Here is a 23895-nt window from a genome sequence, read left to right as displayed (position 1 = left end):
AGCCGGGTTGGTTTTTAACGCGTCGGTGTTTAAATTGGACATGCGATGCAGTTTATCCGCGTTACGGGGAAGAGGGTCGCGGACCTCTTTGTAGGGTCAATTTCGACCCGATATTTTCCGCACGCGAGGCGACGAGAGCTCGATTAGGCGATAATCCCAACTTTTGCAGGTTTTCCTGGGTTAGGGAAAATCGTTGGCGTGAGTGCAGCGGTGTCGGAAAGATTAACGGAGGTCCCCATTGTTCCGGACCTATCGGGGGAGGGTTTAACGGCGCGTATCGCCAATCGCGATAACGCCGTATGCTTCGAGCGCTCACCCCGAAATCAAAGCGCATCCGTTTAAGGGAACGGATCCAATTCGCGATTCCCGGGTTAGCCGCGATGGCGGCTTAATTAATTAACGCCCACACGCGAAGGCAGACTTTATCCGGTAACGACCACTCGGGGCCGATAATTTCGATTTTGTTGTCCCCGACAAAAGTGGCACGGCTAGCCGTGCATTAATTACCGCGATGCACGGCACGGCAAGCGCGGCCCCGCGAGGGGCTCCTCGATAAAGGACCCCCGTTTCGCCGATTAAGAATCTCGGGAGAGTTTCGCACCAAATACGAATGACACGCTTCGGTCCCAAGTACCCGGAAGTTAGTCGTCTGGTCGGAAAAACAATGGCAATTCCGCTGGCAGGCACTTCGCCCATGGATGACATATACCGCAATGCTCTTTCAGAGGCTGAAACCGAAAGTGTGCCAAGTCTCGCAATAACCATACAAAACGGACCATGAATGTCAAGCCGCCGGTTCTGGCCATCTTCCTTCCGCGTCCTTTCCGGTATATTCGGTTTGCATTTCTCATTTAAATTCGGAGAAAATAGTGGGAGGGCCGCCTTTACCATCGATTAACTCGCGCCGAGGGCGGCGTAATGACGTTGCCGACCGAAGGAGCTGCCAGAATGGAGGAGACCGAGAGGAAACACGGAGACGAGGACCCGGCATCCCGGATTCCGAGGAGCGTCGTGCCAAATCGAGCCATATAATACAATGACCATTCGCAGCCGTGTCCGGCGCGAATCGAATGCGAATCGACGCGTCGTGCCAGCTCTCGAAGGAACTTCCGCCCAATTACGAGTTAGCCCGTTGACCGTTCATCCCAGCTCGCCGTTTTCGGCCATTCTCCGTTTACCGAGGTTTCCCGCGAGCTCGACCTCCTGGACGTATTACGCTTATTCCGGGTGTATTTAACGACTCCTCCGTTTGCCCAGAGGGAGACGCGTTGCCGGCCGAGCAAACATTTGCGGGTTTCGTTAGTATCACTCCGGACTCCTTCGTGGTATCGATTTCGAGGGCGGCTGACGTTTCGCCGTGTTTGACGAACCTGACGCCTGACTGATCACTCGGCGAATTGATCGGCCCCTGGGAACCCCTTCGACTTGTACATACGTAATTGCTGCTTTCGATAGGTCGCTTTAATAAATTGCCAGGCTTTCCCAGGGCTCCGACGTGGGCGCACGGATTTATCGTGTGCACTTTCCGCGATAGGCCAAATTAACAACCGCCACAAAGGAAAAGCGAACTTTGGCGTTTCGTTTAACGCTCCCGCTTCCCGTTATCGTTAAACCAACTACCAGGGGTTTCTAATTAACTCCCCGAAGAATTAGCGGACCGTATCCGCCGCGTATGCCCCGGAAGCATTATGGCGAATCTCGTCCGAACGCGGTGCGGCGGCGTAACGCCCTTCCGATCTCCAAAGTGCTCCGCTCGAAGGTATTCGCGGTCTTTTCCGCGAATGCGAGAAAACTCCTCCGGCAGAGTTTCGAGAGGAGAAAGTCTCGCCACCGTAGGAACGGTCGGAATTGGCAATGGCGAAGTTTCGCGCCGCCGTGAAGCTGCGAAAATTAAAAGTCGCCGTTCCAGGGATGAAGCGTCAAAGTTTTTCGAGCGCAGTCGAGCTCGAAGACGCTCGGCGGGGTATTAATGCCCCGAAGTAGTTACTTTGTTTCCCAACATGGATGGGAAATGGGCAACAGTACCGGGCACGATGGAGAACGGCGAGAAGACAAAAATCTGACAAGGAGAGGGCCGAATGTGGTTGTTTTTTAAAAAGTAATCGTTTAAATATTCGCTAAACATCCCGTAACTACCCGGGTTATGGCAAATAGTTTTATACGTTGAGAACAATAAAATAACGGTATCGCAAAAATTTTAGACGATCGCGCCCGATCCTCTCCTTGCGAGACTCGACGCGACCGTAGCGTGCGTCACTTGAGAATCTCTCGATCGAGTTAGGATTTTCATGGATGACCATCGAGGCTCTCGTTACCGCAGCCCTTCCCAATTCTGGGAGGACGGAAGGCCGAAGTTACAATGGCCTTTCTTGGATCTTAGATACCCCGAGTACTAAGTTAAGCGAGGCCACCGTGTCCGTGCTGCTTCCAACGGGGTTCTTAAGGTAAATGCATGATTTATGGGCGCCGACGAGGGCGGCCGCTACGTACCGACCTATTCATCGCTCGGGGTGGTATCTCGGTGCATCGATGCATGAACGTGTACCGCGGATGCCGACATTACGCGAAGAAGACAGGATCTATCTAACCGTTGGCGCAGTACCCGTCGGAAACACGGTTCGATAAGGTGGCCGCGTAACCGCCGCGAGCGACGAAGTCAAAAACTACTCGCCAATCGCGACAATGCAACGGTGGGATCCTGCACAGCCGTCGGTCGCATTGTTGGACGGAAACAATATTTGATGGGGCGGTCGCGATAGCGCGACCGGTGTCGGCCTGAAAAATTGATCCCCTCGACCCGGCGACGTTTAGTGTCCTGCCACTTGGCTTTCCCATAAGGTAACTTTATCGCCCGGCACGCGTGCCGTTGCTCGCGGTTTATGGTACACAGGTACGACGCATTGTGTCGCGCAATTGCCGCTTTGCCGCGCGCATTCAAACGTTCCGCGTTCCCAGGGCCTGCCCCATTTTTCGTCGATTTCTCACCGATTCGGTTATTTAGCCGGCCGATGGGCGAGTTTGCTTCAATTTCGGAACAACGGTACTCCGGTAACCGAGTACTCGCATAACGGGTGGAGTACCCTCGACCTGACGTGTATTACCACCGCCGAGGAGTGAATAACTTTCACCCGAGTAAAATTGGGGCTTTAAAACTGACGGTAACTTCCCGTAAATCGGGGAAGCGGCGAACGTAGCCCGAGCTCTTTGGGATTCCGGTCGCGTCGTCGATACGTTACGCACAAAAGCGCGGATTTTTTGCCCGGTCTCCTGCCGCACTTAATTCCGCTCGCGGAAGTTAGAGTGGAACGTGCCCCGGTTGCCAAGCTGCACTTACTTCCACCCATTTGCAGGATGCATATCCATAAGAGCGGCCGTCGAGTCGAGGGAGGAACGCTCAAAGAAGGGTTATACGACGTTCGAGTGGAATACGTACAACGGCGTAACGCCTCCTTTCCGGGGCTATCTCTCTTCGAAGATGCGAGCGATACGCGACCTTCCGGGACCGCGTCCCGATTTTCCGCACAATAATAATCGATAAGCATCGTAAATCCCGCGGCTCCGACGCGGTGCATCGAGACTGCACCCGCGCGTCCCGCCGTTAGAGGTCCCGAACTTCGATCCCAGAGCCCCTCGTATTTTCTCAACGACGAAATTACTTCTCGACGTCGACCGCGTTCGGGACGAGGACAGAGGTTGTTCGCAGCGATTGATCGCTCCCGGACTCCGTTATTAACGATTCGTCGTCCCTACGTATGCGATAAAACGATCGCGTAACGTGCACGCGTTGCCGGTCAAATCGGCGACGCTTTCACGACTTTGGCCCATTAAACGCCTGGTTCTCTACATCGACGATCGTTCAAGTTTACGATGATCTCGTTACCGCGTTTACAAACATACGTCTAAATAGACCTCGCGGCGGTAGTAAAGCCCAAGTCGGGACGACCGCGATCTTGGCCCCGACGACATTTACGTGCAGGATGCACCAAGAGTCCTCGGCACGCGATCATCTCGGGGAAAGTGCCCAAAGCAATGGTTACGCAATGGACGGGGTAAGAAGAAAATGAAAACCGTAGTGGGGACCCTGTTCAAAATTCTCGCCATGCGTTTTTAAGTGCACCTTGCATGGGAATAACGCGAGCTGCATTTTTCCAGCGAGTCGTCACCGCGATGCAGCGATCCGAGCGGACAAGGAGGATAGCCGTGGAAGACGGAAAGAAAAATGCATTTCTGCTGCGAGGAGCATTTCCGGCCTTTATATACCGAAGTGGCTTTTACTAAATTAACCCTGGTTTGCGGTGAGTTCAACTCTCCGCAGTGAAGGGGGACGTAAGGATACGGAATGGACGAGGGAGAAGGGCAAAGTCAAGGAAGATCGCGAACTCGTCCGTGGGGATGGAAAGTGGAGCGGGAAAAACGAGCGGATAAACCGAGTCCGAGGGGGCGAAAAGAAAAGCGAGTGGGTGAGAAAATGAGGGAGAATTAAAGAGAAAATGAGATGGGATTAGCGGGAAGCTGGACGTCAGAGAAACGAGAAACATCGGCCCATGGTGTCGTCGGGACCAAACTGTACGTGGACGTAACGAAATTACTCGTCACTCTCGAGGGAGAGTTAAACAGCAGCATCCCGCGTATTTATTTCCGAGTCGTCCGCGTATCGCGCTCGCATTATCCCGCTCGTCCCGCGGGAGAAGAAGTTGAGGCCGAGGGAAAAACATCGGAAACCGAGAATGGAAAAGAGTTATCTGCCGGATGCCTCGGTGGCAGTCGGTTGACGGTAGCGGTAATTGAAAACTGTCCTTGCGTCGAGAACGTGACGTACTTTTCCCGTTTTTTCGAATTCACTTCGAAATCCACCCGAGGCAACCCGGACCAACATTTTTTATTTGCCCCGAAACAACGCAACGACGCACGAACGATTAATAAATGTCCTGATAAGTTAATCGACCCCGAGAATTTTATTTTGTATCCCAATTAATGATCGATCCATCCAGCGGGAAGGAAATTTATTTGGACACGCCGCATCGTGAACCGGTGCAGTGGATGATATCCGCTCAAATGTACTGCCCGATAAGCCGCGGCCCAGCAGGACGTATAATGCCAGTAAAGAGATTCCGATAACAGCGGTACAGATGTTGGACCTAGTTTTGCCGCGATATCGCGATTCACGGTGCCCATTGCGAAGGGATCGCATGGTTGGGAAACGAGCGTTGGCCCCGCCGTTTTCTTTTCTCCGGGATTTTATTAATCACCTGAGATTGGTTTAGTCCGGATGGACTGGAAATTAATGCGTGTTCCTCGAATATGTTCGGTGCACGAAATGGTCGCCGTTCCCCTCGTATCAGCGTCGTGCGACGCAACATGGCACATCGTGACAGTAATGAGACTTTGATGACATAACTAGGAAATCACCAATGTGGTTAGTTTTACCACAATAGCTCGGTTGATAGCGCCCATTACAGGTAGTTATAAAGTACGCGGCACGTCGGGTATTGAGTGTCTCCACCGTGCCGTTTAATGAAAAATAGCGGGGACTAAGGCTTCATTTCGTGCCAATATTTTATACAGTCATTCGATCCATTTACCGCTTATTTTAACGCGTCCATTGTAACCTTGTGGTTAGGACGTAAAACTGATTGAGCGTAATAGTCTCCGTTCTCCTCGTGTATACATTTTTCCGCTACATTACCTCACGGCATATTCCAGGGCGATTCGACTATGCCGATCTTGAAATTCAATTTTTCTCAACGTACCGTTCGTACTCGAAGATATTTTTATTTGCCCGAAACAAACATTTGTTTGATGCGGAGTTCCCGGTATAGAGCTTTCACGTGTACAGTAGGGAATCCTCAAGAGCGGAAAACTATGGAGGGGAAACCTGAGATACTTGAAATAATTGCCGTCCAAAGGCTGAAGAAGGTTGGATATATTTCGTCATTTGAAACTCTTGACTCGGAAGTCCGGAATGTCCATAGCGAAATAGGGGTGGCCAAAATTGGAGAATTCTAGCTTTGTGAGTAAACCGTTTTAATCCGCGAACAATCGTTGGGAGGTGGCTGTTTTCACCGACGGCTTTTCCAATACGGCATCAAAATATCGACACAATAGACAGAAATGGCTGTGATTATTGAGAGGCAGAAGACCAAAAATGGCGGAAGGCTAAATCAGCCATTCAACGGCACGAATGATCGAATTCGAAGAGAACGGAAAGATTGATTTCCTCTATCGCGACCCGATGGAGTCGAGGGACGCAAACGAGTCGACCGAATTTATTTGAATAAAGAACTCGGGCGTCGAATGATTAACGCGGGGATATTTTAAAAGACGTTCGCTTCCGGGTAGACAGCCGCGAATTTTCTCGTTAACGGCGGATATCCCTTTCACAGGCGAAGTTACGGGAGACTGGCGATGTAAAAGGGAGTCCCGCCCCTGTATCATCGACCTTGCACCGAAAGCTTTGAGAACGGATGATAAGCTAAGCCGCCGACCGGATATCTACAATCCCCCGCGAAAATGAAATATAGATGGTCTAACGTCGACTCGACCAAGCGGCATGACTAATCCTTCCCTGGCCCCGTGGACTTCTTTTTCGCCGCAAAGGATCCTCTCTCTCGGTAACATTATCGGGTATTCCGCGAAAATCCCCCTTTCCCCGAAAGAATCTCAATTTCAAAAACCCGTAACGAATTCCACAGTTTTAATCGGCACGCTACTCCACTCTCAACGTTACTTCTAACGGAAGCGCGTTCCGCGGAATCGAGCCGCATGGAAATTAAAAGCCCTACACCGCGATCGATAGAAAAATTCCGCAGTTCCCGTCTACGCTGTCCCGCAATTTTCCACAGACGATGGATACACCTACGCCGTCGCACCGCGGGCGGTGGGTAGAACGAATTCCTCCTCCGTTGCCCTAAAGCGTACTAAAAATTCGCGACACGCTCCACGGCCTCTCCATTCCGCTCTCCTCGACAAAACGGGCGAAACATCTTCCCGTATAATCGCGTCGTCGATCGTATTATCGGCGATCGATCGAAGAAAATTGCGAAAATCCGCGGAGTTTCGCGTTCCCTCCAGCCTCCAGCGGTCCGCTTCGTCTTCCGGCTCGCGTAGCCGGCTGGAAATTAAAAGCCCTACCATGAATCGATATAAAAATAGTGCAGGCGGCGCTCATCCCCGAGGTCGATAGCCGAGAATTTCCCCGTAAACGGCAGGTATCCTCGTGACGCGCCGCGGTGTACGTGCGCACGCGCCCTGGCGCGAGTGCGCACGGTTGCGCGTGGGTGCGCGTTCCACCCCTGCGCGTATCAACGATCTCGCAGGGAGGGCGGGTGGCGGCAACCCATTCCCCACTTGTTGGACGCGCGCCGTCCCTCCGCCGTCGCCGCCGCCGCCGCCGGACGCTACGCCACTGCGCATCGATCCCCTCAAACTCCCGAAGAAGCCGAGCCGGTCGCCATGGCGACGAGCTTCGCCCTCCTGCCGCCCGCGCCCCGGCGGCGCTGGCGTTCCTTTGCCGCTCGCCTTCCCACCACCGCCGCCACCGGTCTAGAGTTCGAAAATCCTCGGTACCGTAAAATCGGAGAAGATAACCGGAAGTTACGCCGAAAGAGGTTAGGCCGAGCCGTCTAAATCCCGTCACCCTAGCGAGCGAACCGCGACGATTCAATCGCGGCCTCCCGATGGGATTGTTTAGCCGGAACTCCGCGATTAAGCCGCTAATCCCGACTCGACGTCGCACGGAAGGAACGTACGGTCGGATCAAAGGAAGTTTTCGATTAGACGAGTTCCGGCGACGGGATAATTAATTAATTGATTCGGCCGCGTTTTATCTCCACGGCTCGGCGCGCCCCTCGCCGTTCCGGCGCTTTCAAAGAAGACAACCGGCGAGAAGTCTAAAAGGTCGAGAAAGGATTATTCACCGGCCGATGTGCTTCGATAAAACCCGAGGAGAGGAGGCGTTACTGCCCTTTCAGGAGATACGTTCGCGCATTGAATTGGCTGTATCGCTTCGGTCGTAAGTCGAACCCGACCGGGAGGAGAGGCGCGGGCTTTATCGCGTCTCGGGGAACGATATCCCGTAAGGACTGGAATTCAGGTACGGAGATTACGGCGGGGTCGAGCTCCTGCGCGTCTCGATGGAGCCGTTAAACCCTTCGGCGAAGAAAAGGATCGATGACCCACCTGGAATATATTATTTATGGGATCGAATGGCTCGGCGATTTGTGACTTTACTCTGCGCGATGCGCGCAATAAAGGTCTATAAGTCGAGAGTTAAGAGGAAGAGAGGAAACGAGGAGCTTCGCTTCCAGGCTCGCGGGGAAGTCCGGGAAACGGTTTGACTGAAATCCAGATTCCGTGGGTGTGTAGAAACTTTCTGAATACGAAACGAAGGGGGTGAGATTCCTGCCGCGCCGGGGAAAGAATCTCGGCACAAACAGAGGGAAGGTGAGAATAGCCGAGAAATCCAATACGCGGACGGCGGGTCGAGAAGGCTCCCTCCTCCCCCGCGAATTCGCCGTCTCGCGTTAACGGGACGATTATCAATTTCGCCGAGGCTCGGAGGCTCGCGCTTTTCTCGATCTCTCGCGAGGAGAGAAAAACGCGAAGGAAAAGATACCTCGAAAGGACTCGGCGTTTCAATGGACCCAACGAACTACTCGAACACCTCCGGACTGCAGCTGCACGCCGGAAATATCCGACGAAATGGAGAGCATCGCTAAACTTTAATGCACTTATCGGAAATCAATGCTTTCGACGGCGCGTTTCGCACGTCGCGTTTCATCGTCGGTATTTATACGACTCTACTCGCCGAGCGGACGATTAACTCGGGAACTCCGAGTGCCGGGGACGAAAGCCTCCACCTGGAAGGTCGCACCGAGGAAGGCCTCGAAACGACCAAAAGCGAATCCGTTGTTTCGAAAACGGGTCTGCTCGATACCTCCACGAAGGATATCGACTGCCCGACCCGGCCGGACGTCCTCGGAAAAAGACGAACGGCGTCGACAAAGGGGACGAAGGGCGACAAAGGACCCGAAAGAAGGGAGGTAAAGAAAAATGCATTGGCCAAGAAGGGTCCTTTGGTTCTCCAGGATTCTACCGGCGCATCCGGATTTCCGCCTCGAATCGCCTCCGCGATCCGCCGCGGCGATGCCAATGACCGCGAGAAGCTCGAAAGCTCGCGGCCGAGAGGCCGGGTTGCATATTTCACTCGAACCGCGTCACGAGGCGGCCGGTGACGTCACGGCTAACCTACATACCCTAAGGGGGTACGGCACAAAAGCCCGCCTTCGCCTACGAACCTCACGAAATTAATATTAAAGCGCGTCGGCCGATCGCTCCACTTTTTTCCCGCGATTTCCCCGCGACGACCCGCCGTCCTCGACGGCGGCTCTTCCAACGGGGCGCGCCGCGGATTTTCTCCGAGGTCGGAAACGTTGGATAAATGGGCGTAGTCATTTGGATTTCGAGGAGGTACCTTCGCCCTTCCCTGTAGGTTGCATCGAGGGTGGGCTCGACGACCGGACGGTGCGGCCTCACCCCAAGGAAATTCGTTGAATCTTCTTCCGGCGCGCCTATAATTAGTTGAGACCCTTGCAAAGTTCACCGGGCGACTAATGCCCGTACACGGGAAAGGCGAACGCGAGCCTTTAGCATACGCGCCGTCCAATGCGAGCTCCATCGATTTCGACACCGCCGGCCGCAAAGCGCGTGGCCGAGTATCGAGCTCGTCCGCGCGTCCACTCGCCGGCGAGTTCTTCCGACCTCGGGACGACTCCGCGATACGATATCTCGAACGCACTGGGCCGTGTCATCGGACTGCACGGTAGTTTCGATTTGCGCGTCGAATCGAGGAGAGAAAGGGAAGCCACCCTTTCCGTTCTCCGTCACGTGAGATAGAAAAGAGGCGGACGACTTTGGATCCGCTATGGATGGACTCGCGATCCCAGAAATGGAGAACGTATGGCAGAATCGCGTCTGGTGATGTCCGTAAAGCTGACCCCTATTTTTCCGAAAATTAACAATTTTTTTCGTACCAAATTGCACTCACTTTGTATCATGTGGTACCATTGAAACAATGATCCTAACTTCAATAATTAATTAACAAATTGGAGAAAACTGCTTTTTGAGTCAACCCCCTCTTTTTCGAAAATCGAGGTTTTTTTAGTTGAAGGCAAGTTTGGTTTTCGGGCACATGCCCAGAATACTCGAGGATTTCTGGCGTAACGAGCGACGCTCCTCGAGTTCCTTTGACCATTTTCTATTCACCCCCGGAACTCGGCTCAACTATTAATGAAACGTCACTCATAAAGAGAATACGCGCGGATAATCATTAACCCTGAGAGGACGAGGACGAGGGAGCCGGGCGACCCTGCTAGGAATCTTTTCCTAGAGTTTCTTGGCACGTTGCAGTCCGAAATTCAGGAGTAACGTGGATGAACCGACCGATTCCTTTAGGTCGGGTCGACGCGGTGGGTCTCCCTCGAAATTCGCGCTCAGTCCAACGAGCTCCATTTTTCCATATTTTCCTACTCCAATTCAAGTTCCGCTCCGCTAATTTTTTTCACGCGATGAGCCAACGGGCTTCGAGGGATTTGGTTTTCCATTATGAAAGTTTCAAACGAGCCCTCCCAGGTAATACATTTATCCATCGCTTACCTAAAGCGAGTTTTCCCTTGGCGCGGATAACGTCTAGAGCCGACTCTCCCCGGATAAAATAGACGATGGAAGACAAAGGCGCTTTCGAAAAAATATGCCGGAAATTTATCCGATATTAATTTGCCGCGGCTCGTCCTTGAATTCCCTTCTCGGCTGTCGAGAAGGGAATTCAAGGATCGTAGTCCTTAAAGCCGCGTAAACGCAGAAAAATCGCTTGGAAAATAAGAGGCTATCTCTCTTCTGGCAAGTGAGCTTCGCACTCCTCTCTCGCCCTGTCAAACGTCAAGCTATCGCGAAGGACCTGGGCCCAGAGGGTATTCTCGAATTATCAGGGTCTGGCAAATAACCGGATTAAACGACGATAATCGAATAACTTCTACCTCTCGCGGTGCACGGGGCAATTCCCGCCAACGGAGGTATAAAATACATCATCAAAAGGGGATTGTATATCTAAAGCCACGGGTATTACTGGAATTCTTCTTCCGGCCATATCATTTTCGAACGGTTTTTGAAATTCATCGAAACCCTCGAGCAAATCGACCCAACCTAGGACCCTTCAAACTTAGAACCCACCTTCAATTTGGCTTTAACTGCGAGAAGTCTTCGATTGCTCTGACAACTTCACACCCAAAGATCAAATCCGCACATGGACGCGTTACTCAATAAATTCCTAGGGTTAGAATCGACCAAAAGAAATTCTCTCAATGCATAGTTCTTGCCCAGTTTAGAAAATTCTGGATACCGGAGTTACGCTCATGTATGAAAACGAATACACGTAAAGTAGAATCTAGAGAGAAATGAGGTCAGAAAATTGTCCTCGGAAAGGCAGGACGACGGAGAGTTTGGAATTTGATTTCACCATCCCGTTTTCCGGGGGAATTTCCGGCGCCGAGAAGCGGACAAGTTTCTCCCAAAAAAGGTCAAACGACTTCTCCTCTTGACCGCTTCCGTGAACACCATGTAACGCGTTAAGAAACATGGCGGACGACAAGGACGGCCAGGAGGAGGCACGGGAGGAGGAGACACAGGGTTCTTTAAACGGCACGATCGTGGAGAATTCATCAGAGACGACTCCAGGAAAAAATGTCGAGGATCGAAGTGATCCTTCGGTCGCGGATGCATCCGGCGAGGTCGAACCGGGACCAGTTATGCCACAGAAGGAAATTGCGTCAAGGAATGCTGCACCTGAAGGGGAGACTACATCGATGGAGACCGCGGTAGCAAAAGAAATTGCCCTCCCGGAGAAGGACGCATCGTTGAAACAAACGGAGGAAGGAGGAACTCCATCGGATGACTTACAAACGAGGGTAGATACCTCTGAAGTTGACGAGCCACAAAATAATGAGGTAGGCGGAGAGCCGTCGAGCGACTCGAAGGGTAGGGATGCCGATGGCGTCCCCGCCGAGAAAAAATCCGCTTCCGTCGAGCAGCGATCCGCTAAACCCGAAGAACCTCCACCTCCTAGAGGAACCTGCCACTTGCGGAGCAACGACACGCGAAGGTGCCAAAAACGCTTTCGAGAACTGATAGGAAGGTCGTCGGTGCGAAACGAGCAGTTAGAGAAGAAGGAGGGCGACCTCCGGCAACGCATGGAGATGTTGGAGTGCTCCATGCCGGCGGTAATGGTCTGGAATATATGGCGAATGTCGCAGGGAGCACCGGTGCCCAGTATTCGTCGCATAATCGAGAAGCACTTCCAAGATGCGAGTTCCGATCTCGCGACCTGCCCCAGCACTCCGAGCCGGCACTACGATTGCAGGGTTCGCGAGGTGGAATCCGAAAGGAAGGAGGCTCAACGAAGAGCGGAAGAAGCCAGAGCCATCTTAACCGAGAAGGAAAAATCCCTCGAGGAGCAAAGTAGGAGAATTTTAGAAGCCAAGAAAATTCAGGAGCAGCGGAAAGAGGAGATCGAGCGCCTGATTCAGGAGGTGACGAACGCGAAAAAAGAGACAGAGGCGGAGGAAGGAAAGTCTTGTACCGAGGGCGAGTGCGGAGCCCTGCAATGCAGAAAAGCGTGGGTGGAGAAGGTGACCAGCGGGAGCTCCATGCGGTCCACGGACCTGGACTGTTTGATCAGACTCCAGGAGCTGGCGGAATCGGAGCTGTGCACGAAGAGGCAAATAGCCGAGTTGGAGCGACGAGAGTGTGCCTACATGAGGACGCTGCAACAGGCCGACGAGCTATGGTCGAAGATGGCCGGGGACACGGCCAGCACGTTGAGCACGGTGCAAGAACAGCTGGAGCAAAAGGTAGTGGCCAATCAGCGATTGGCCGAGCGCGTGTGCGAGCTGGAGGACCAGCTGGAGAGCCTAAAAAAGCGGCTGGTGGGGTGTCGAACCGAGTTGTCGAAGTACGTCGATGCGGAACAGGTGGACGCGGTGACGGGGGGGGACGAGGATCTGGCCGAGACGGCCGACGTCGGGACGTCGGCTGGGGCGACGGTCGCGGAGAAGGCGGCCTTGGCCGTGGTCCCGGCTCAGGAAAAATCGGCAGGTCCTACCAGAGACGACTTGGACCAGGATGACTCGAGCGAAGACGACGACTACCCCGGCAGCCCCTGTTCGCCCAGCTTTGTTTGCGAGGGCGTAGTCACGGAAAGGTACGACGACGATTTGCCGGAAGGAGCAGCTCCAAAATCGCCCGAAACTCCACGACCGAAGGGGATCGCCGAGGCGACCGCGCCGGAAGCGGGGGTCGAATCGCGAGGTCGGGAAGAGGAAGCGGCGCCGATTTCGAGCCCCGAGATCATCGTCGCGGAAGTACCGGAAGACCTCAGGGCGGACGTTTCCACGGAGCCCGACGAGGCCCTTTTAGCTGACGCACAAATGGAGCGGAAGCAAACGGTTGACCAGAGCGTGGGTGGAGAAGGTGGCGAGGACGTGGCCGAGGTAGATCGGGAAGCCGCGTTGAGGCATCTTGCCCAGGAGGAAGAGGGTAGGTCCTCCATCGGGGATATCGCGAGGGCCGAAGGGAAACACGTCGAAGTTTTGGCCGAAGCTTTGGCCCGAGCTCGCACGGCCAAACACGAAGGCAGTCAAGCCGGGGAAGACCTCGTGCAAGTACCGAGGGCCGAACTCCTTTCGTGGATCGATACCACGGATGGCATCGCAAAGGTCATTTCGGTAAGTTTGCGAGTTCTCGACTTCGTGACTTCGCATTCGCGCCATTTCGTTGTCGGCCCGAGTGCGACCATCATCGCAATTTTCCAGAAATGCTCGGTGTGCTCCGCGAAGAAGCCGGATGCGGTGGGGTTGTCGGAGAGCATGAGAGCGCTTGCGAAAGTAAGTTCGACGTAAGTGGATTACGGAATGGCATGCCTTTCCGCTGCTCGGGTATACCCCTCGTTCGCCCGTTGTAGATAGAGATTCCGATGGATGAAATTGAAGAAGATAGTACCGGAGAGGGACTGCGTCAAGATGCAGACACCCTGGCAGTTGTATCGACGAAATCGGAGACGACGCAGGCCGAATCTGGCGAGCAGGAAGTAAATATAAAGGGTATTTTCTTGAGCATATTTTTCGGTCTTATCGGTTTACCGAACATCCTTTGTCCCCCACAGGCAATTGCAGAAGCTGCCGATGAAAAGGGAGTGCGAATGATGGTGACACAGGAAGATAAGGAACCAAGTTTAGTAATTGAACGAGTCGGCGCCGAGGAGGAGGAACCGGTGGAAAATAAAGGGACAGTGGATATTAAAGAGTTGGATCGGAAGGAAGAATTGAACAGAGAAAATGTTACGGTTGGAGAAGTTGAACGTATTAATGGAGAAATTACGAGTATTCAACGATCCAAAAATCCTGAAATGGGAGGAAAACCTGCCGAATTGCGAGATTTGGCATCGGAGCAAGAATCGAAGGGTGATGACGTCGTGTCTGGAAAAACCGAGCATGTTGAACAGAAAATTATGAAATCGCAGAAACTGGATGGAGAGGGTAAACTCGATGAGCCGAGTCGTTTGAAGGAAAAGACCGATAGCGTACAACGATCCGAAGAAAAAAGTCAACCAGAAGCGGCTAAAAATTTGGTGCCAAAACCGGCATTGGAACAATTGGAAGAAGTCAAAATTGACGATGCGGTGCATCAAGAAATTGAAAAAATTAAAGATATCTCAGATTTCAAAATTTCGGAAGAATCTGGTAAACCATCGGGTTACGAGAAATCGGCGCAAATATCGAGAGTCGAAGAAGATAAAAAATTGAGTGACGTCGATGCCGTCCCTCGAGAATATGCGAGTCCGAAAAGTGAGGTTAAAGATGCAGGAAGGTCTACAGAACTCGGCAGAGGAATAGTAAGCGAAGAGCCTGTCCAATTACAAAAAATAGAGAAAAAGGCACCGAAGGGTGAAGACATTAAATCCGTTGAAGCTGAGGGTCTTAAAGAAGAAATTGGGGATGATCAAAGGTCCCTAGAGATTGGCAGCGCGAGACCCGATAAGCCCACGCAAATGCCGAAATTAAAACAAGAAGAGAAACTCAAAACCGAAAGCATCGTATCCGAAAGGAGCGAGATCATTAAAAGAGATAGTAAGGATATTCAGCGGCTCAATGAAGTAACGCCGGTTCGTAAATTCGAGCCAAAGCAAGAATTAAAACCAGCTCAACCGGATAGCAGGGACATCATGCCCGAAATTCAAAAGTTTACGACGAGCATAAAACTAGAACCCGAAGATAGACTGCCAAGTATCGAAATCGCTTCCGTAAAGGCAGACCGCGTGTCGGAGAAAATTAAGGAAATCGAAATGGGTGAACCAAAATCCATGGTACAAAGAGATGATGGAACGAGATTAAGCTCGACAGAAACAGTACATGAGAAGAGAATCCAAAGGAAGGAAGGTCCTCGAGCGCTCACGATTTGTCCTTCGGTACATATTTAAAAGTCAGGTATTTTTTTTTTTAATTCTCGTCCAAGGGAGATACAACTAATTTTTTTTTTTTCAGGAATCAAAGCGTCTCGCCGAAGAGCCTCTTCCTCGACGACATCCGGTGTGCGGATGTACTCAAGCGGTATTAGAATGCGGTATATGCAAAAGTTTAAAGGCGGCGGAGCAAAAGGCAGAGAAAGCGACGACGACTTCGAGTATCGAGGTTAGGCCACCGCGTTGGCAAGAATATCCGAAGGACCAATCAACGATAACGAGCGCCTCGGTGGCTCTTCAGACGGAAGAGCAACCTCCTCGAGAGCACGGAGTGTCGAAAGAAAAAATTACGGAAGAGTCGTCTTGCGAGTGTTCCGGCCAAGACCGAAGGAGAACCAAACTGATCGAGCGAATGGGTGGTCGGAAAAAAGTCGCGGACGACATCGCCAGGACCAACGCTAGGTTGAGGCAATTCCTGGACGCAGCTAGGTTGCCTTTGGGTCCCGAAAGGGAAATTCGCACCGTAAAGTACAGCGAAGCACCCACGGGATCGCGGGACAGCCCACAACTGTCCTGTGTTTGCGATTCGAACACGGGAGACTCGGTAGGAGGAAGTTTCCTACCGTCTTCCGTCCTCGTGCCATACGACATGGCAACGCCTCTGTCCGGTTCCTGGAGAACGGCGACGTCTCCGACGTTATCAACGAAACCGAGAGTCAGCAGCCTTCCCCTCGACCAGCCGATCGACCAAGAGTTTCGGTGCTGTCCGTGCAAGGAACCGGCGCCCGGCAAACGATCTCATCGATCGAAAGGTCCCGAAAAACCTCGAAAGGACGTCACCAAGACGTCCTGCGATCGCGAGGTCTGTTGCGACTGTTTGCCCAAAAGTAGCGGCACCGTGCCGGACAAGACACAACCAGTGGTCGGAAACGTCAGAAAATCGAAACCGGTGATGAAGGACGAGTGCTGTCTCGCAAAAATTCCAAAACCAAAGGACGGCTCTAAAAGTAGAAAACCGCATTTGGATAGAGGCACCGACTCGAAAAGCCGGAATTCATCGATCCCTTCCGCGAGCGCATCGACTCCTTCCGAGAACCAGGCGAGCCCTTCCGAAGTTTTCCATTCAGGCCCCATTCCAAAAAATAGTTTCTCTCTCCCCAAGGAGTCCGACTGCGCATGTCGGACGAAATCGTCAGCGTCGACATCCGGGGAAGTGGATTCGCCCTCCGTGGACGGATGCGCCTGTTAAGGGCCTACCTCTGCCCGATTAAATACCCTGTAAAAAGGGTACCTCGCGTCGACCCTCGTAACGCTAAACGCCATCAAACGCTTTCGGTTTCAACCACGCCGTACCAATTGTAACATACATGTTCCAAAGATATCTTTAAGCTATCGAGTGGTCATCAAAGGTATCGTACAATCCTGCCTGTGCATACTCTGCGCTGATCCAATTTCCGAATCTCGGAAGCCGATAATGTCGCCTTTGGTATTATCTCGAGGAGAAAGAGGCAGAAACTTACCGGACGTTGGCCAAGGTATGCCTTCGGGAGCGCAGGTTGTGGTAGCCCCTGAGCTCGCCGATGCTGCCCTGCTCGGCCTGCATCCTGGCCTGCGCCGTCGCGGCGGCGGTGGCGATCACGTGGTGCTGATGTCCAGGGGCGCCCGACGTCGTGACGCTCCTGCGGGACCTCCAGCCCGCCCTGCTTCCTCCCCCGCCGCTGCTCGGGGTCGGTGATTTCTTCTGAAAAGGCCTGCAATCCGTGGGAACGGGTTAATCCCAATTAGCCGGTCGATCCTCCTTGTCGGTCGGCAAAATCGACACCTCCCAAATAGCGAATACGCCGATTCCGCGACCACGCGTCTCCCTCGAGAAAAAGACGGACGATCGTGACCGGCAACCGAGGACAGTCGATTAAAGTGCACTCAGCGGGTCTCCGATGCACTCCGTGGATGCAGAGCACGCCATTTCCGAGATAATTAATTGCGTTTCCGTTCTGTTTACGATGTTTCTGCGTCTCCACTCACCCTCGCACCGCAGCCACCACCTCCGCGGCCTGACCAGAGATGCTTCTCGTGCAAACCATAAATGAGATTCGACGAAGGGACCCGACTGAGAGACCGAGCGCGTTTACCGGGTCCACGAAATTTCCCGGACCCGTGCAAACGCGAAATTGATGCCGACCGGTACAATTCCCGAGGCGGTCGCCATCGGCAAGAGCCGAACCGCCATTAATGTAGACGAGGAAAGAGTAACTCGAGGAAAATAAATATTTCCCCCGATTACCGGGGTGCCGGATTACCGTTCGTTCACACGCCGAGGTACTTCCTCGCTAATCAAGCCGAGCATCCATCATTTTGTTTCGACGGGTATCCGATGCGATATTTCAAAATGGTAATCAACAGGTTTGAAGGTAGTCGTGCGTTTTGCGGAGTATTAAAATAAACGGGGGTTGCTTTCATCCCATTCCATGGCCGAGAAATAATTCCAGGGGTCGTGCGAGTCTCCAAATGCGCTTCGAGAGAAAATGGAAAAGCCACGTCGAGAGACGTTGCCCATAAAAAGGCTGCGCGGTTCGCGTTAAGCTTGAAAGCATTAGCGCGGTATGGGTGCTCGCATCGGATTTCATTTTTACGATTTTCCACACAGACGCGATCGTTCGAATGCGCGGAATATCCGCGTGACGTCGCGAATACTCGATAGGATCATTAGGCGGTATCTCCGAAAACGTTGGGACGTCAACGACGGGAAAAAGACTACTCGGGGACTGATAGTGGTGATAAAAACAGGTATTAAGGGGAATGCGTTATCTCGGCGCGCGTTCGCGTCGCGTCTCGTAAATCTCGATAAAGGATGCATCTCGGTAACCCGCTCCAACCATTTCCGATCCGGCAACGAGAAACAACCGCCGATATGGATTGGTCGACCGTAGTTGAGAAACTCTCCCTACACGGTATGAAATAAATGCTACTTCCAAAATACCCGGAATACTCGAACGCGATTAACACGAATATCCACTCCAGAGATTTTACGGCCAACGATTTCGAACGAATTTCTGAACGGATCGAGAACGAGGTTTCGTTTTGAAAATAAAATGTTGAGTGATTATATATGAGCAATTTTTGATAAGTGATTATTCTCGTATTAAAAAAAATGCAACATCGTAATTTGCAGGTACTTTAAACTAGGATGACATTGCTTTATCGAAAATCGTTCCCATTTAAACATTCGTCAACGCATCTTTACAACTAACCTCGATCGGTTCAGGAATACGTTTGCAATCGTTTCCGTGAGGCACTGCAAATCGCGGGTGTGGTGAGTGCCCTTAAAGAGCACCCATTTAGAACGCGGTCTGAATTTTCGCGAGAGTACGAAGAAAGCGATTGCGACGACCCGGAGGGAGAAACGTTGACACCGAGAGGAGTTGCAATTTTAATGGCTCAAACGACCCGACCCGTTCTCGTCGCTCTTATTGCCCTGGAAAATATGGCCAGGATGAGTTTCCCGCAAAAGTACGTACCTCGGGCGCGTACCGAACGATCGATCGGCGACATTTCCCCGACGAATGCGGAAATCCGCCGGCTGATTGCGGATATCGTGCAGCTTACTTTCGCGGCTCGAAACCGCGCGCCAAGTTTCGAATCGCACCGATCATATCGGCCCGAGGGATCGCGGTGAAATATCGCGAAGGCGTTATCGCGGACCCGCGAAAATATATCCCCGCGACGCGACTATCCGTCAACCGGATGACGCGCCGTCGCATCGGCGACGTGTCCCGATTAAGAGTCGCGCGATCTATCGTTCTCTATAACGTTTCCGGCCAATCGAGAGATTCGAAAAAATCCGAGGTTCCCATTCGATCATTCGCCAAGCCCTCCCCGTTTCCCCTAAAACCGATCCGCCCTTTCGAAATCCATAATTCCATAATTCCACGATTTCGACCCCTGGAAATATTCAAGTTACCGCCTCGAAGAAATATTTTCCGCCATCTTTCAACTTTTCCTCGATACCGTCGAGGTCGACATATCCGGTTGCCGGCGGGAAAATGGCGCTCGCCCGGCGCGTCCGATGGCAAGGATCGGAATCCGGCATTCTCGGGTCGTCCTCGTCGCGCGACGAATGTCGCCTACCGGGTTAATGGATTATCGCGCGATCGATACTTCTTGCTTACGACTTTGCGCATAAGTCGCGCGTTACAACCGGGGTAGGTCACCCGTCGAGTGGTCTCGCGCCTCTTGGGCGATGGGTCGTACGCTCGAATGGTAAAATGTCGTTCAATGCCTAGGCGATATAGCGAGGTCGGAGAATCGAATGAAACGATGGACGGAGAAAAGGGGACGCTCCGCCCTGAGTCGCGTCGGAGGGAGCATCGGGTATTTTTGAGATTAAAAACTGCACTATGGAGCAACCTTCCCCAAGCTCACCGGGAAACGCCGTAACGTCGCCATTACCTGTCGGAGATTGCGCGAAGCGGCGAAATAAGCGCCCTACGTGGCCTACGCTTTCGATTACCGCGTATGCCCGCGTGCTCCGAGATGCGTTTATGGAGCGGATCGATGCGAGGATGTTCGCGTTTGATTAACAACGGCAGACGTCCTTATCGCGAGCTTTATGCTCGAGACAAAAGTCAGACACGGGAGTCGCTCCGGTAGGCCCGGCCGCAGCCTCGAATGGAACAACGGGTTATCCGGCGTGATAAATAGACGCGCGTCGATGCGTCAAACCCAGAAGTCACGGATCGAGTGCATCACGGAATGCACGGAATACGACCTAAATACCGAAATCTCCGTTTTCGGGACGGAAGCGCAGCTGCGATCTCGACGAGGCCGAGTAATACACAGGAAATGACCACTTTAAGGACGTCGCACGCTTTATTACGGCGTAAAGATGTTAGGAAGGATTTGCCTCTAATTGCGAATCCTCGGCCGGGCACTGCAGGAGATTTAGAACCAATCCCATTTAACGGAAATGCCTTCCTTAATGGGGCAACACAAAGAATGCGCCGCGATTTAAAAACAGAGGGAAGGGAAACAAAGGGAGGCTAATTAAACGAAGATTTGAAGGCTCATTACGTGCGTAGTTTTATACATAAGAATTCGAGACAAAGCGGGATCGTAAAGTAAGAATGGAAATTGTAGCCTCCGAGGAAACCGAGGGTCGTACGGACACGGAACTTGGAGACCTCTAAATTTAGAGGAATCACGTGATTCCGAGTCGAGCTTAAAAGTACTCGGTAAAAATAAAAAAAAAAGAAAGAAATTAACCGCGATCCGAAAAATGAAGCCGGGGAAGAAGAAGGTTCGTGGAATGTTCGACACAGGGAGGGTCTTCTTTTTTTTCGGGCGTTTATCCGCAATTTTTAGCCAGGAATCCTCTCCCGGAAATTCCGCGGTGCCGGAGCGACCGAAAATTCCAACTAGTAAAATGGTGGAAGGACTTCGATCGCCTCGGTGGCTCGTCGATCCTTGGTCTCCGTGCAATTTCGCGACGTTAATAAATACCCCGCGGTGTCCTTTCATAACGCCTATGCTCTCGTGTATGCACGACCTCCTTTAAGGCCGGCCGCGCAAAACGGTGCCCCTTCGCATCGATCGCAGCGCCGACCGAAAAGCCCTCGTCGGTCTCGCACCGAATTCCGCCTTTTCCTATACATCTTTCAATGGTATTCGTCGCCTCGTCGCCCCCTTTTCATAATTTTCGCCTTATCCCATCGCACCAGCTGCATCCGAGCAAACGTTCCGGGTGCGGTTCGTCGAATAAACTCCGTAAGAGGGGTTTCGAAAAATGTGCGGCCTGGAGAAGCGGAAGGGGGAGAAGATACGTCTCTGCACTTTACCGCTGTAGCCATTGTCGACTCTCCTCATAAACCTGGGCGAAATTCGATTGCGGACCCGCGAGGTCGAAGCTCGAGACACCGTTTCGCGTAAAACCCGGGGAAAGGAAACGGGAGATCGGGGGAGATTAAAAAAAGTGCGAGGGAGAACCTCGAGGATCCAGAAAAGGGCTCGCGTGGATCGATCCCCGAACCCGCTAGGTGGAAACTACTCCCATCCTCGCGCTCCATCCTCGAGACGCCCTCGAAAGAATATATTTTAACGATCCAGCGAGACTTTTACAGGATCGTCCAAGATTCCGCGAGATTCTACAAGACGAGACAAAATTTTACAAGATCGTATCTATCGGACTCCAGGTCCCGACGAGAAAGATTGCGAAGGTGGCCCGCGACTTTACGCTCGACTCCGAGAGAGCCGTCCTGATGGTCCGCTTGTGCCGACTGTCCGTTACGTCCTGGCCGTAGGGACGACTATCCCAGCAAATGACGGACAGTTTATCCGTCCTCCTAATTGGGCCGCGGACAACAAAGGACGATGTCTCTCTCAGAGGTAAGCCTCTTTGCCACTATTTATCTTCTTTGGCCGGCTTAACTCGCACCACGCGGTCTCCGAGCGCGGACTTGGCGTCTTCCCGAACTTCCAATGTTTACGTTTCGACAACTTCGATCCCTAGTCGATTAGTTTGGACGAGTCTCTCAGTCGTGGACCAACTCTATCGAAAGAACAAACGGTGGAGACAAGAAAGGCGTGGTTTCCTCACGATGGCTACGGAGGCTGCGGCACCGGTGAGTTTGCGGCTAATTCATGGTCCCCGCGCCGTCTCCGTTCAGCAGGGGTGCGCGTTGCCCGATGCACCCCCTTCCGATCGTGCATTCGACCTGGACGTACGCTGAACGAGGACGATCGCGGGGGGCCTCGCGGTGGCGGGCACAATATCCGGGGAATAGATTGGAGCGGACTGCAGGCGCGACCTGCCACCTGGCGTTTCGAGGCTCGAACGCGGTCCGCATAAAATCCCCGCGGATCTCCCGTTTTCTTCGCTTCCCTCCACCTATCTCTCGACCCATTGATCGCGAGACTCGACCGCACCTCGAATAGTTACGACACATAGATTAGAAAGCAGCTCTCGACGGCAACATCGTCGACCCCGTGGAACGTCGAGGAGCGTTTCCGGTCGAAACTCGGGGTTACCGATCCCCGAAGTCGCGGATTCAGCGTCCTTTTAAAAACGCGACGCCGCCGACCTCGTTTCCGCGCTCGATTACGGATGCGAGCTCACGCGGGCCGCGTAAACGCGCGCGCTCCTCTTGCATTCGGAAAACTGCATATAAAGTAAAAGCGGCGGAGAGGCGTCTGATGGTCGCGACGTCGCATGCCCGTGCTCGGAGGAAACGCGCTCGTCGGTTTCGGGGAAGGGAAGGAAATCGAACCCACCTGTCTCCGGTGACCCTGCCCTCCTCATCGTCCTCCTCCTCGATGTCGTGCAGCCTGGGGCTCAGGCGGTGCTGCGTGCCGGGCTCGCGCGTCGCGTCCTCCTCCTTGGAGCGCCGCTCCCGCTCGGCCTCTAGGTCCGGGTCGAGGTCGTCGAGGTCCGCGTCGAGTCCCTCGAGGTCCGCGTCGAGGTCGCCCAGAGGGGCGCGCTCCTCGGGGCGGGCCGCGTCGGCCGCGGTCTCGGGGGCCGTCACCTGGTGCCTCCGCGGGGAGCCCTTCCGCCCGGCCTCGGGGGTGCTCGCCCTCGCGATTCCGGACTTCCCTCCGCCCCCGCCGCCCCCGCCGCCCCCGCCGCCCCCGCCGGCGCACGGCAGGCAGCGAGACCACGCGCCCCCCACCTCGACCTCCTGCGCGCACTCAGCGTCGAAACATCCGGGGGCCTCGGGGTCGGAATGGCCGCTGTCGCCCAGGAGTCGCGGAGGCCGCCGCCTCCCCCGAGGTCGGATCCCCCGACTCCCCCGCCGGGGCCCGCACGATCCACCTCTCGATCCTCTCGACCTATTCGATCCGTTCCGAGACCGAGCTCGGAGGTCGACCCGCGACGGTCGCCTCGGCCGCGGCCCCCGCCGGGGTCGCACTCGCCTCCGTCCCCTCCGACCTTCCCGGTCGGCCTCTGCGCCGGTCCCCCCTGGGGGGTCGCTTCTTTCCGATTAATCTTCGCCTTCCTCCGAATTCCGCGCCACCCGAGCAGACGGCGTCCGGAGACGGCCACCCTTGGAGGCGGTCTTGACCTTTCGAGATCGAGATTAGATCGATCCTAGTCGACCCGAGCGCTCGCTTTCCACCGTGCCGCGAGTTTCGTTTGCGATGCACCACGCAAGGAGAGGGCTTTTCGCGGGGGAAAAATCGCTCCTCCGGTCCGAGATCGCGATGTCCATGGCCGAGTTCGCGTTCCTGGAACTCGGATGTTGACCGATGACCGACGTCGGAGAAAGGAACCTCCTGGTGATTCTTGGCTCGAGTAGAAAAACGACACGCTCGTCCGTGGGGTTTGAAAAATGTATGCACTAGGTGTACAAACGTTGCGTCCCTCGCAAGGTAAAAAATCCAGCGTTTGTGCGCAA

The 23895-nt window shown here is 53.5% G+C and overlaps 1 protein-coding gene across 2 annotated transcripts in view; it reads right to left on the bottom strand.

The window, feature by feature from the left end:
* LOC105704041 (cAMP-specific 3',5'-cyclic phosphodiesterase) overlaps positions 1 to 22974 on the bottom strand; it is a 137464-nt gene extending 114490 nt beyond the window's left edge. For both annotated transcript variants that reach the window (XM_012432898.1, XM_012432899.1), the window contains exons 1-2: positions 22775 to 22974; positions 17029 to 17259 (exon numbers count right to left, since the gene is read on the bottom strand). In XM_012432898.1, the coding sequence (XP_012288321.1) occupies positions 17029 to 17111 (83 nt within the window). In that variant the 5' untranslated portion in view covers positions 17112 to 17259; positions 22775 to 22974. The remainder of the gene's footprint in view (positions 1 to 17028; positions 17260 to 22774) is intronic.
* Between the last annotated feature and the right edge of the window lie 921 nt (positions 22975 to 23895).

The sequence above is a fragment of the Orussus abietinus genome, unplaced genomic scaffold, assembly GCF_000612105.2.
Source record: "Orussus abietinus isolate OABI.00-Male unplaced genomic scaffold, Oabi_2.0 scaffold11, whole genome shotgun sequence".
Taxonomy (NCBI): domain Eukaryota; kingdom Metazoa; phylum Arthropoda; class Insecta; order Hymenoptera; family Orussidae; genus Orussus; species Orussus abietinus.
The sequence above is the reverse complement of the archived record's forward strand: the minus strand, read 5'-3'. Positions and strand labels throughout refer to the sequence as shown.